The sequence below is a fragment of the Anabas testudineus genome, chromosome 3 (assembly GCF_900324465.2).
Source record: "Anabas testudineus chromosome 3, fAnaTes1.2, whole genome shotgun sequence".
Classification (NCBI taxonomy): Eukaryota; Metazoa; Chordata; class Actinopteri; order Anabantiformes; family Anabantidae; genus Anabas; species Anabas testudineus.
Genome location: NC_046612.1, coordinates 11,187,824 through 11,202,956, shown reverse-complemented (window position 1 = coordinate 11,202,956; position 15,133 = coordinate 11,187,824). Strand labels below are relative to the sequence as shown.

At 40.3% G+C, this 15,133-nt stretch overlaps 1 protein-coding gene across 1 annotated transcript in view; it reads right to left on the bottom strand.

The window, feature by feature from the left end:
- Positions 1–10,333, bottom strand: part of rasa3 (RAS p21 protein activator 3) — a 33,949-nt gene extending 23,616 nt beyond the window's left edge. The window contains exon 1 of the mRNA XM_026378085.1: positions 10,073–10,333. Within this exon, the coding sequence (XP_026233870.1) occupies positions 10,073–10,127 (55 nt within the window). The 5' untranslated portion in view covers positions 10,128–10,333. The remainder of the gene's footprint in view (positions 1–10,072) is intronic.
- Between the last annotated feature and the right edge of the window lie 4,800 nt (positions 10,334–15,133).

The following is a 15,133-nucleotide window of genomic DNA, read 5'->3' as shown; positions in this document are numbered from 1 at the left end:
CATATTTGCTAAAGACCAGACCGGCTGTTTTATGAGATTACTTTTAAAATTGAAAATTATACATTTGTGACAGATGTTTGAATGTATAACTGTAGGGAAGTCACAGTATTAAGAGGCGCAGTACGAGTCAGGTTAAGTTCACGCTGTCAAACCACACAAAGGCAGGGTGAGACGCTGACATCACATGAGAGTGGGAGTTAAAATAATCTGGGTAATAGTGCATGTTTTCAGTACTAGTATAATGTTACACTTGGTTGCTCACAAAGTGAAAACTGTTGAATGAAAAAAACCACCCAGCGTACACTCTCACCTCTTCACACCTGGCCAATCACAGCGTGAGGTGGGTGTGAATGTCAGATTGTTGGTTTTGGAAAGTTACAGAAATGGTTGGACATCAGAAAGGTGTGTGTGTGTGTGTGTGTGTTAGCAGTATGCCTCTGCCAAATCATACTGGCAGATAAAATCACTGTTGGTTTTGAACAGGCTTTGTTGACAATATAACACATATAAAGATTTGCCCTTTAAGCTTTTCTTGTCTCTTCTACACAATGTGCTGTTGTTACTAGCAATCCTTCAGAAAATACATTATTTCAACCTGCAGTCAGAGTAACAAATGCAGAGTTACCAAAGTATCTCTACCTTTTAATATCACTAGGCAGCAGCGGACAAATATAAAACAGGGGTTGTCGACTGCCCTCTGTGGGGCTTGTAACACAGTGTTATGACGACGTCTCTGGAATCTAATTCATAGTGTATTCATTAATGCAGGACAGTTCACACTAACAAGATTCATTCAGAAACTATAATGACAAGCTGTAAAACATGGCGCACGGCTCCAGTTTGTTGTTGCAGACTGTGCCTGTGTTTATGTGTGAGCGCACAGCGATGACGTAAGTCCCTCTTATCTCTGTCTTTATCCCTTTACTTCCAACTGTTATTAGAGCTCCCTCCTTCCTCCGCTTCTCTCTCATTTATTTAGCTCCCTCCTGTAATCCTCCTCATTCACCATGCTCCTGAATTCCCTCCAATCTCTGTTTTTCTCCCGCTCTCATTCATGACCTGTGTGGTCCCTTGATTGGATTGCACCATCCAGGTCATCCTAATAACTAAAACATCATGGGATTACGACAGCTTTCTCAACTCTGTGTGTGAGTGACTGTGCGTGTGGTTAATGACTCAACTTACAAGAACAAACAACAACAAACCTGTGAGCCAGAATCCAGAGTTACTGTATAGTAGAAAACATCTACAGAAAGATATATGACTGCACAATTCAAACATTAATATTTCAAATGTTTATGTGTGTGTATATACAAACATACACATCCCATATTGTACTTATCTTTATCCCAACCTTCTTAGCCTTACAGGTGCAGTTTCCTAGCAACCAGAGGTTTCCATTCATGATGAAAGTCGACTTGCATAAACTTGAAACTTGCGAAAGATAGGCAATCCATCACAGTGATCATCCAGTTGAATTCAATGCTCTTCAATGATGATGATTAAGAGATCAGTTTTACTATATGCATAACGTACATCATATGTCAAACTCAACATATCTTAGTCACAGCTAACTGAAGGAATCTTTAGATATATTGATTTTCAGAATAATACGTGCTTTTTTATTGTCCATTCCTAGATTTATTCTACTTCTTCAGTGGTTTGTACAGTAAATGCAACACCTCCTTGAAGCTGCACGTCCATCTGTTGTTCAAGTATAACGGCAACACATATGTGAACGCCTCTGAACAGAACCCACATACGTTTGCTCATATGCAGAACGCAGAGGCCACAGTAACATTACTGATTTCATCAATCTGTTATCTCTTACATACGTCACTTTTGCATTAATGGTCCTTCAGCCTTCATTCTGATGCAACAGTAGAGAGCCACAGTACATATATTGTATAAGGCCGATGTTTTCTTACTAAAACGTGGTGTGCAAACTTGAGCATGCTCCAGGATCTTTTTTTTTTCTTCTTGTCTTACAGCTGCTGGGCATCTGTTTTTGCTCAACAGTCCAGCAAAACAATCCTACGTTGCAGTCACATCAGAAGCTTCCGAAGAATGACTGGGATTAGGTCGCAGCTTTTAAAACGTCACCGTGTCTGAAAGAGGCTGTGGTGTAAACAGCGACAGAGTTTGCACACGGAGGAGGTCAGAGTGGATAGATGGGTTGACAAAACAACGGACTTTAACGGGAGGATCACAATTTAATTCCCAAGAGTGATTGTTTTTGTCTTGAACCATGACTGTTTCATAACTGGACGTTAGTTATGAATCATTTAAAACTAAACCACAATTTTTCCCTAAACCTAACCAAGTTTTTTGTGACTCAAGCTGACCAAATCATCGAATCACACTTCACGAGATGTTCCTATGGCTCGTATCAGAGAATAGGCATCTATGTGGTCTTCTAGGCTAAATAACTTGTTACAGTAACAGGGGCAGCATCTTGCAGCTTCCTGTTTGGCGGAGAACGAAGTTTTGGACTCTTGTCTCATATTTCTGGAGGAGTTGATAAGTAGCAGCCCCTGCTACAGCAGATCAAGTTTACCACAAGTTTACCACAAGTTTCAAGTTTCGGTTTTGCATATTTGTGCATTTCTGTTTGGTGGAGAGGTAATTTAGTTACAACAGAAAGAATAAGCCTTTCCAGTAACCTGCTATTCAAAACATTAGATTCTATTCTGTAATCCTCTGTTTCAGTCTACCCATCATACTGTCATAGTTTTTTTTTACAGTGTTTGTCTTACATAGTTGCTTTCATTTTCCTTTTAAAAATTTGCTTTAACCTGATTTCTGGTCCTTCCCCTTTTTATTTCTCCACCGTTTTCTTTCTCCACAAGGGTGAATTTTCTCTCGTTCTCTTCTCTTACAATTCAAAATAAATGGAACATAAAATAAAATAAAATAAAACACAACAGCAACTGCAAGCTTTCTATTTTCATCAAACAACACTGCAGCTGCCCTTGGAGAATATCTTGCCCTAGTATCAAAAGACACTGCATGTGCATGTGTGCAGTGTGCACACGCAAAAAAAAAAAAAAAAAAACCACATGGGCGTTGAGCTGAATTGCAGAGAAAGAATCATGACAGGAACACCCCAAAGAGGGCGAGAGTGAACAGGAGTGGTTGAACACATCAAAAAAAGGTAGGCTACCCAAATCACTCCCGCAGAAGAAAGTGAAGAAAAGCGAAGGCGAAGAAAGGGGAGAGCTTCAGAAAAGAGGAAGCACAAGTGATTGAAACAAACGTCATGGATGCTGTGAATGTGCAGCCCTGTTCCTCCTCCGCTGACTAGTTTCACTCGTCCACACTCGTGTGAACGGCCTGACAAATCCTCTCTGACAAGAAAACATTCGGGGATACACAAGCGTGAATGCTTTCGGTGGCTTTAAGGAAAGGAGGGGGCAGGGTGGGGGACTGTTGGTGTTACTGAGGAAATACAAGCAGTGTAGTCAATCAAGGGTGAGAGAGGAGCCCAGAGAGAGAGAGAGAGAGAAGTCAGGCAGATAGAAAGCTGAAGAATGGTTAGCTTTGGAGAAAGCTACAACAGGAAATGAGATGAGGAGAAAGGAATTTCAACTGGAACCAAGATGTAGTTTAAAAGCAGCGAACATCCCCCGTTACCCCTGAGTGTGCACGCGTGTGTGGGTGAGACACAGAGAGACGCAGTGAGAAACAAAAGAAGGAGCGAAACGTCTGAACACAATTTATTATCCCACTGTTGCTGCTCGGCTTCTTTGATGATTTCAAGTGGAGAGTCAAAATAAGAACTGAAACAAAACTGTAAGTCGTTGGCGTCTTTCTGAAAATGACACATGAAAACATCATGCCCACACACACACACACACACACACACACTTATATACACAAATACAGGTCTATTCTGTTGATACTCAAAGCAGTGGCTTCGATCCAATAGCAAAATATTTATCATTTAAACTAGGGCTACAACATGGCATTATTATCATCTCTGTATCTACTACTAGCTACTAGTCTATAAAAAGTAGGAAAGAAAACTTGAACCATTTGTCCTGTGAGACTTTTCGTAAAGTTAATTAAGTCAACACGAGCTGAATGTTTAATATAAAAGATTCTGGGCCTAACAGTAAGTAAAAGGTCAGAAAGGTCAGATAAAAAAGATTCCACCTCATTTTTCATGACGCATAAAATGGCAAATGGCCTGAACTTTCTATTTCATCAGTAATTAAATAAAGCTTCACCCAGCTTCTCATTCACCCATTCACACATACAATACACACTCACACCAATGGCCAGGCACCAGGGACAAGTAGCGGTTCACCATTTGCCCAAGGACACTTCAACATAATCCAGGAATTAAACCGCCCTCCTCACAAGTAGTGGACGATCCTTCTACCTCCTGATCCGCTGCCATCTCCATATGTTTATATGGTATGCATGAGATACAGTATCACGTGGAGAGTATTTACTGAATTAGCCATAGCCCTTGGCTAATATATTACACACAAACGTATTTCAGTCAAAGAGTTAACTCCTGGTTACCCCCAAAATCAGTTAATGATCTTTTCTAATTTTCACAAATCCTCTCAAACACGTCTGTGTGGATTAAAAAATAATCAGATCTGCAGCAAAACAACCTGTACAGCATTCAGGTTCATTTACACTCCTCATAACAAGTAAAACTACATAATCTACACCTAATAATAATGATACTATGATGTGATTATTACACGATAGTTGCACATAATAATTACACATTCGTTGACAGTCTCATGAGTACTTACGATTTCTGTCATACAGCTCACTTACTTATTATGTGCAGGAGCAGCAGCACTACTACCTGTCACTTTAAAATTAAATGCATCTTGTCACAAATTATCCACCATGCATAATAACCAGCTAAGCCGTGCTGCGCTCAGGTTTCCACACAACCACAACAGCATGAGGAGGAAGAACGTGGAAAAAACAGAGAGTTTACATTTAAAGACTGGGTGTGCTGCACGCCACGGTTTCTGTGTTCAGTTACTGATCAATCTCACTCTCCGTCTCCAGCAACCTAGAGCTAATAATCACACAGATTCGTTAGTCTTAAGTAAACTTACAGCCACAAACACAACACAACAAAGACATATGCAGCGAAGGGGAAATCAGCTTTAAAATCAGCTCACATTTAGACGTCAGAGTCAGAAACCTGGTATGCTCGTTCAAGATGTGGGTGTAATCTTTCAAACCAGCGTGGTGTCACGGTGGAGTGTAGTTAGAAGTACCAGCAGAGGCTGAATGGAGGGAGCTAGTTTTACAGCCCTGTATGGCCTGTAAGGACTGAACAGGTCCCTATCCATCCAGATTTTAAATGCATCATTCACATAATACTCATATATAACAAAAAAGGTAATAAATAGGTCAAACTCTCTCTTAACAAACAAACTAATAATGAGGTGTGATATTGAAAGAATAAGAGTGTAAGTTGAGTTTAAGTCCCCGTTATGTAGCAAGATGACATTGCTGGTATTGCCAGAGGAGAGTAACACTGTTGCGAAACTTAATGTAATGAGCAAAGTCATTTGCTACAGACTTTTAGGGTCATTTTCTGTTGTAATTTAGTTTTTTCACAACAAAGCAATGATATGGTAACTGATTCTGACACTTGACTTCCTCTATACTGCGAAGCAGGGTGCACATTTTTACGTGTCAGCAGGTAGAGGTCATTCTAGAGAAGCATCATGTCGGCTTCTCCCTCGGGGCAACTGAAGGACATCCTGAAGGAGTGGCACTCTGGGTGAGCTCTCCAGCCCTTTATTTACGTCTGCAGGCCATGCATGCTGGTCCTATGACAATACTTTCCCACTGTTCCCGGTATTTGTCATAGCGGGCACATTACTGAGCACCGGAGGCGCTGCTGTATCCAATGTAGATCTGTATCTAAACAGTCAACATGCATGTTTACAGCAGGCTACTTAGTAGAGAGATTGTGGACTTGGCATGAAAACACCTGTACTGTAAGGTTCATAAACATAATGTAATCATAGTCTCATATTAAACTTGTTCTTCCTAACTAACAGTATCTGAACCCTTGAGCTAAATAAGTCTTGTGGATCTAGAACGTTTCTCCCCCTCCCTCCCTCTGTCACTCCACATCTCCTATTGAGTCTGGACAGGAGGAAGTTTGGGGAACCTCTGTTGGCCAGCTGTCAAGAGAAGTTGGGGAGGGGGGGGGCTCTGTCACTAAAAAACAACTTTTCCCTCCCAGGCTCATACAGGCCTGAATCATCCAGTCTGAGCAGCTTGAATTCAGCCGCCCACTCCTGTTTCCTGGATCCCGAGCACTTTGCCTTTCTCTACACAATATGTAATCTAGTGTTTCTTAAACTGTGGCCCACTCAGTGTTGAGTACTATTTTCACTTTATCTTGTATTATTAAATAGTAACAACATGGTGCACACTGCACTACATAGACTCAGGAGAACTGATGCCAAGTCAGTGGAGATCTACTCTCAATCCAACAACATATCCTTGGCCACATCAGCTGACATCTGACTGCACTCTGGATGTATCTAAATCTTTAACTTTCACACAACAAAATATAAATATACAAAGATTACTTGTTTCAAGATGTTTTTCCCATGTCACCCAGTGCAAAATCCACCCCTTTTAAGATGCAACTTTATTGTCATTATGCATGTTAGACATAAAGAGCCAACAAATTGCAGTCGGCACACACCATTCGAGAGACTACAACTTGGAGGTACAGTGTCTGGTTCTCGGACACCTCAACATTTGGACAGGATGAAGCCTCCCTCGACCACTGACCCTGTTTAATGGACGACCGCTCTGCAACTAAACAGTCTCACTGCACCGATGATATGCTTGTGATTTTTATCTCTAACTACCCAATTTGCCACTACCCACCCAGCATCGAAACGTAAACAAAGCAGCAATGCGCTGCATGAATGCTTATGTGTCAATGTGTGTGTGCGTGGCATAAACCAAAACCAGCACACACTTACACAAACAATGCTCCATTTGCTGCTAAAGGCCAAAACCCTGCAGGGTATCCTTAGGGTTCTGTGTGTGTGAGCAAAGTTTGAATGCACATAATGTGTTTGTGATTACTCACTTACTGGTAATGTGGTTTAAACTGTTTGAGTTATTTATTTTTACACGTCTCTTCAAAGGGGCCTGAAGTAATTTGCACCAAACTATATGCTGATGTGTTAATCAAAACACAGATACAGATCAAACTATGTTCCTCGCAGTGACAGAGAAGTCAAATTCACATATGTTGTTGTTAATTAGAGCAAAGTCCCAAATCCAGCTGTGCCACTGAGAAGTCCCATCTCTCCCAGCGCTGACAGATGAAGCACAGCCTGCTTCTGTATGTGAGACACCACCTCTGTCCCTCGTTCTGTGTCTCACTACATCTGCTCTGTATTAGCTTGTTGCCATGCAGGAAAAAACACAATTCTTTTGTAGTCTACTCCAGCCAATCGGGAAGTGAATTGGGGGTAGTTTCCTGTTTCCTGTGTTCCCCAGACAGTACTGACTCGGGCCTAGTAGCCCCGTTTAGTTTCCGAAATTCACGCGTTTCTCCAGGAAACTCAGAAGAGTCATCACCTGGCAAGGCACAACACTAAAAACCATCTCTCTCTGCAACAAATATGTGGCAAAGTTACAGCTCTGACTCATCAGCCAGCTCCATTCCTCATGTCGAAGGATAAGACTTTGATGAAAACAATGTGATGCAAGGGTTACGCAGACATTACTGGTAGCAGAGCACCACGGGGATCAGACTGACAGCGAGTATGACTGCTGCTAAGTAACTGCACAGTAAACTCGAGTGTTGTCACTGGATGGCATTACAAAAGAACAAGCACTTAGGAAACTCAAGAGTGTGGTGGGGGGATATGACAACTTAAATGTGCTTCACAAACACCATTAAATTGGACATCACAAGTCATCACATACTAACACAGCATGTGAGCTATTTCTAGAGTGAACATAATGACATTTTGCCTGTGGAGGAATGTGACTAGGTGCTGTACTAGATGCACATTTCACTTTACTTGTATTTTACATGTGTATTTGCACTTGATGCCACTTCTATTCTACTACACTCCAGAGGGAAATGTTTCTTGTTTTCTACCGCACATTATTAGTACATTTATCTGACAACTTCATCAGAAAATACTGAATAATGTCCATCTGCTTCCAGAGAAACGTCTTCAGGTTTCTTGCTTTGTCCAAAAAAACCTACAGATATTCAATTTATAAAAGTATAATACAAGGTAAAGCTAAATATTTTCATGTTTTAGAGGCTGAAATCAACAATTTGTTGAAAATTATCATTAATTACAATACATAATTGTTATAAATGATAAATAAATAAATAATACTTACAAAAACAGAGTTACTGACTAGTCGGCTAATGGTTAGAGGACTACTGGTTTTATACAAAATCACAAGAGGTTAAATTACCAAACACTCAAACAAATACATCAGTAAGTTTGAACTTGCTTAACTATTCCAATGTGCAGGATAGGATTTGGCTACTTCCTCCAACACCCTTTTTTGCTGACATGACTGGTGTGCAGACTTGTTTCTGTGACGGAAAGAGGTCCTCCAGTCATTCAGCTCTAGTCACAGGAACTCTAGGCTACTGGATGACTGAACATTCATTCAGAAAGTGCAGCAAACTAATGAGGCCTTTGTGATTTGAATATCTCCCTGAAGTTCTAGGTTTGGGCATATTATCTCACAGCGCCACGGGCTGTTTGATAAACTCGGCTCAGGGTGGTTCTTCCCAGCTGTTTTTCTGCAGCCAATTCAAAACAGGTAAGGAACTTAAATACACAGCCTAACTTACTGCATCAGTGGCACTATCAAAAGAGACACCAGCATGTTTCTTTATAATGCTGCCTGGCATCGCCACACAACCCCACAGCCCCACAGCCCCACAGCTTGTATGTGTGTTTATTATCATTTTTTTTCCCACTGCTCATCCCTTCTGTCGCATGTTTGGAGTCAAAACAAACTGGACAGCACAGCCAGGATGAATTGGGTGCCAGATGTCAGTGAAAACAAAAGGAGACGTGCCATAATGAGTCGAGATAACAGAGCCCGCGGAGGAAATGACTTTTGTTTCAAATGTTTTTACATTAAAAATTATTTAATTTTAATGAAATACTTTTCTAAGTGAAATTCATACAAATGTTTTGATTCCAGCATCTCAAATAAACATTTTACTCTGGATATTGCTCACATTTTGTACACCTAAATAATTGAAATCCATCCAAATCCAGATACATGTAGTTATGTACAGTTAGTTACATAATCAGGAAATAGAGCAGAAATATTAATATAATGTCAGCATAGTAATGTCTGATTGCATCTATTGCACAAAACACTGTTCTCTCTACTGCAAACCGTGCTCAGCCTCCTCAAGGCTCCATGAGGCGGATGGCTCCATTCACAAGATATGCATTCACCACAAACCAGGGGTACCCACTGGAGACCAGCTAGATGTCTAAATATAGAAATCTGGGCTAACAATCAATAGCTAGACAAGCATAAGGCTGTGGGGAAGGGGGGAGGACAGAGAGAGAGAGAGAGAGAGAGAGAGAGAAGGGGGTGCAATAACATGAATGGATGACTGTCCCCAAAGTGTCAGAAAGGTTTATTTGATCCAAGTGTACAGAAAACACATCCTGATACAGGACCTATAAAGCTTTTGACGCACAGCCAGCTAAATATCACCCAGTCTGCTCCAATTGGTTCAAGTCTCCATATGCAGCTCTCTTAACGCACATGATTTGGATCCCAGTGCCAGCTGCCAAATTCCCACAGTGTCCCGCAAGGCTTTAAAATCTCTCTCTTATTATTATTATTTTTTTTTTCTTTTACATTTGTTTGCGGTTTACAATCTGTGCGCAAAAAGGGAAACTTGTGCTATGAATTCCAATTACGCACAACAAGCCCTTTCCGAGTGATTCCAGTCTCCAGCCCTCACTGCCTGCCTGTTTTGGCCCGTTAATATGGAGCCATCCATTGAGGCGCTCAGACTGGGGGTAGGGATTTTTCTTCTTACCTATTTTTATTTTAACGCTCTGAAAAATCCGGAGACCTTCCTCTTCTACCGCCATGCTTTCACCGTGGATCTTTCCCTTTACACGACTAAATAAAGACAGTCCTCCACGGTGGTCGGTTCTGGTCTCTCCAGCGCACGGATATTCCAGGGGTTTTGCACATCTATGCTCTCCGGACAGCGATCATACTCTGGCTGCTGGCTGGTTGAGAACAAGCGGCCGGATTCGACTTGAGTCCCGCAGCAGCAGCAGCAGCAGCAGCAGCAGCGGCAGCGGCGGCGGTGGAGGTGTGGCTCTGCATTACACCGCCCACACATGGGGATGGATGTATGGAGGGTGATCTGTGCCGCTGTTGTCGATTGAATCTGTGTGATAATAATTTAGGTTCGAGTATATTGGATTCACAATAAAAATGTAATTCCTAAAATTGCTCTAAGATGTACTATCCCCTCAAGCACAGCTGCAATTTATCATGACATGAGTGTCTGCACATTTTCAAAGTTTTGATTTATATAGTTTTGTAACAAAATGAATGAATCTACTTTTGCTTTAGTTCCATGGAATAAGTCACATTTCAAAACAGCACAGTCTGCATAGATAGGGACCTGATTTACATCTATCCTACCAGTAACAACTCCCCTCAGCTCTTCTGTTACAGTCTCTTTATTTGACTTACAAATATGAATGCACATCCTATCTTGCATTTTACCTTTCTGAACAGTGTCATGGGTGTGCTGGTGTGGCCCTTACTTCAAAAATCACCAATAAAGTACACTGACCATGACAAACAACAGTTTGTTTACTTTGTCTCCTGTCCCTTTTCAGTGCGTTTACATGCACTCAAGAAACCTGGTTACTAGAAATCCTAGAATACATGCAGCAAAATCGTAATCTGATTTCTCTTCTGCCCTGGGCTGATTTTGGAAGCATGGTCCATAGCTAAATGGAGACAGAAAAGACTGATCACTGATCACTTTTTCACTTTCACATGTCTGAATTGAAGTAATGCACAGTGAAAAGTGACTTATTTAGATGTCTACTGGGAGTTTTGTGTTGGTTTCAGTTCTATTTAAATTTTGGGCGGACTTGATTAAACACGAGATTGCGTTTCTCTGTGTATTGATCTCCCCTTTCATCCAGCTGCTCCTCTCAGCTGAGAGTAGTAGAGTGGTGAGTGTAGGCAGCCTTTGTTATGCACATGCACTCTTGCAGAAAGTCAATTAGAAACCCGGTTACACGTTTACATGGCAGAGTAATCAGCATTTTCCGGAGAAACATACCTAAAGAAATCAGGTTCTTCTACTCCTACTCCGGTTACGGTAACCAGATTTCCCCTTTAAGACACTTAAGAAATCAACTTTTTTATGAGAAAGCTCACTGTAATCTGGTTCCTTGAGTGCATGTAAATGAACTGTTTGATGAACACTAAACTCTGGCAGCCTTCCAGTTGGTGTCAATCTAACATTGCAGCACACTGTGTTTGCCTGCTAAAACATAAATAAACTTTCTGCCCTACAAGAAAAATTTTAAAGGGAGAATATAATGGCTGTAGCATTGCCGTCAGATAAAAATATTTAAACTTTGTGTTTTTCTTTTACGATGACATATGATGGTCAATATATGATTCAGTATAATAAAGATATTACATGTTACTGCTACAGCCAAAACAAATAAATGCCTCTGTACTACCCATTAGGTTTAATCTTTAACCAAATAACAAATTTGGTGAATTTAGCAACTAAATAAGAATTAGCTAAATAGAGGGAGAAAGCTTCTGTCAAACCTCCAAAGATCTTGTACTTTACATGTCATTTTGCAAGAATTATAGACTGTTTCTTAAAGTTCACGTCAGAATGCCATGCCTCTTGTCAAAGGTACCAGAGTATGTATGGTTATGAGACTTAATAGTACTTAATGTATAATAGCTACCAACACATTAAAACTCCACCTGTCAACATATATCTGTGTTGTAAAGCTTAAATATCTGACCAACCAAACCTCATTAAAGTAATGTGACACAGAACATTACTTCTCTTCTTCTTTCCTGTTTGGCATTAATCACCCCTCATATATGGTGACAAAGTTATTGCTTCTTGTTGGCACTAATCGCCCTCCATACATTTGCTGTAGCGTCATGAGGATGGCTAGACTGAATGACAACAACTAGCTCCTTATGTTTAATGATTTTAAAAGATTCAGTTGTAGGCTCTTGAGGAGCTAGGTCACATTACTCCCCTGCATCAGCATTTAATTTGTATCCTCTTGTTCTGAGAATTGGCAACACATCATCTGTTCCTGTTGAGTGGTGCCATTCACCCTATAAGGGCTCCACTAATTAGGGTGCAGATGTAAAAAAGTTATATACACAGTTATATACTATAAGTTATGATTTAACAGTTATGTCTGAGACACAAATGATCTGATGCTTTTCCTAAGATCATTCTTCAACATCATCCTCAACCACCCTGAGATCATCTATATTTTATGGTTCACACATCTTTCTTATACTTTCAGGTTGAGGAATCAAGCATGTGTCTTTCAGAGTTTCACACAAACATAACTAAACATATTATTAAACCATCCTGACGATAGAGAGAAAAGGGAGTGAATGCAAAAATAACAGCCATGGCCAATGTCATTATAGTGCTAAAAGGGAAATGTTCTTAAAGGCAGTCACAAAACAGGACAGCAATAGCGTGGACAGAATAAGTGTTCCCTATTTTCATTACTAATCTTGGGCCAAATTTAACAGCACAATGGCCAAGGTGCTGGCCTTCTTGGTGGGAGGGATATTGGGACAGGATTTAAGATCCATTCAGGTGAAAGCTGCAGGGTGATCGTCACACTACACTCGAGCCTATTGGCCCATACCTCTGAGATCACTATGACCACATTCCTGAAAATAGCATGACTCTGGTCTGGAACACTCTACAAACCCAGCTGGCCAAGCCCAACCCAGCTAAGATGTGGGACTTAAAGCGCAGTCGGACAATCTCTCTAACAGGAATGACAGTTAACTGTGGTCTTTATGCTGCTGGCCAAGTAGTCAGGATTAGCTCTGACTCCTTTAGAACAGCTCTAAATCTAATTAGGTTATGTGTCTCATCTCTCCTCTTAACCTGTTAGATACTGCTCAAGAAGAGTATTTTCATTTTATGTTACATCTGCTTGTATGCCACTACACTTCAGAGGGACATATAGCTTTTATACTTTAAGTAAATGACCCAAGTACTTTTTCCACTACTGGCTGAATGTGCATATTGTGTCTGTGTGTGCATGTCAGTGACGCAGTTAAAAGTGGCTTGTGTGCATTTGAGTATCTCCTCTAACACTCTGTGGTTATTTTCATAGATAATTACCATGATATACTAAAAATAACCTCTTAAGGCAAATTTATTTTGACAAAATAACTTAGTGATAGCATGCAGTAATAAACAGTAATAATGTAGGTCCTCTCTGTTGGCCACATCCTGTCAGCTGCAGGCTTGTGCAGCTAGTGGCCAAGATCAGGGAGTGACTCTAACTTCATTTAAAGTTTCCCACAGGGAAACCGTTAACGCTCATCTCAACTATAACTTTGCATTAACAGATGTAATACAAGTCGAATCACCACAATTTAAGACTACAGCGCTGGAGTCAAGGGCTGTCACTATCATGCCTTACCAGCCAAAGTAGTATCATATCTACAAGCAAAAAAGGGAGGGAAAGAATAGAGTTGTTTGTAGCGGCATGCACAGCATCACATAGGAAAATAAAGCTTTAAAGATGTTTATGACATGTGCTTATTTCAGCTCATCTCTGTACAGTGGCTACGCCCTGTGGTAAACCACAAGCCTGTGCGTCTAACTGCATGTGTGTCTGGGTGTTATTGATTTAAAACTGAGAAACACATTAGCCTCTTGTATTTTCAAAGTTCAATTTATTTCAAACGCAACAAAAGAACAAAGTTTTTACTTAAAATCATAGCAAAATACATATGAATTGCACCAAACCAAGTTTTTTGTGTGTGTGTGTGTGCATGTCTGTTTGTGACAATGCGGAGCCATTGACAGAAAGAGGAAGAAAAGGCAGATGCTAATTCTAAGCAGATTAGTGAAAAAAAAAAAGGATGCCACTGTTTTATTATTCACAAGCTAACCACAAGAGCAGGGTTTAAGGGCGTTGGCATACTTAAAATAACTGTACACTTACAACTAACCCTTCCTACTGTGTTTGTATGTGTTTGTTTGTTTTTTCCACTTGTAGTATAACCACACATCGTAACATACACGTGTGCACGTATATATGTGTGAGAGAGAGAATATCGAGTTGAACAGATGGCATCCTTAATCCTGGTATTATGGATAAAACAAATAATATCTCTATGAATAGAGAAAAGAAAATGAATCAAAGCTTAGATGTGTACATGTGATTTGGTGGAAAACACAAAAATATAGAGTACAGGTTTAATTTAAATCTCCAGGTATATTTGACTCACATAGACACAATCTTCCTGTTCATCAGATTTGTTATTTTCGATTTGACTGATTTGATTGTTTCAGCCCTGCTCCATGCTGCATCTGTACAAAACAAAAACAAGCCATGCTGTGGGTTAGTAGTGTGGTTACAGAAAAACAAATGTGCAACATATATAAATACAGTAATACAGTAATATTTCCACGCTTCCATCCCAGGTTTTTTGCAGCTTTTGTTTTTTTTCCTCGTAAATGCAAAAATCAAAACAGGTTATGTTTAATTTATGTAAGATTCAGTGAAAATCTGGAGTCAGATGTGATCGTCAGTGTAGTTTATATTAGAAAGAAGGAAGCCACCAAGGAGCATTAGGTCACTGCTAAACTTTACTGAGAATGACTTCAATTAAAAAAAAAAAAGGAAAAGAAGTACTAAGTGCAGCGATCACATAACTATTGGTATGTTAGCACCACCTTGTGTGCGCTGAACCACAGCATCTCATCTCTGCATCTATCTATCTATCTATCTATCTATCTATCTATCACAATTACACTTAAAATACTCCAAAGTACTGATTTTAGAGTATTTAAACTCAGTACACAACGCTCTTC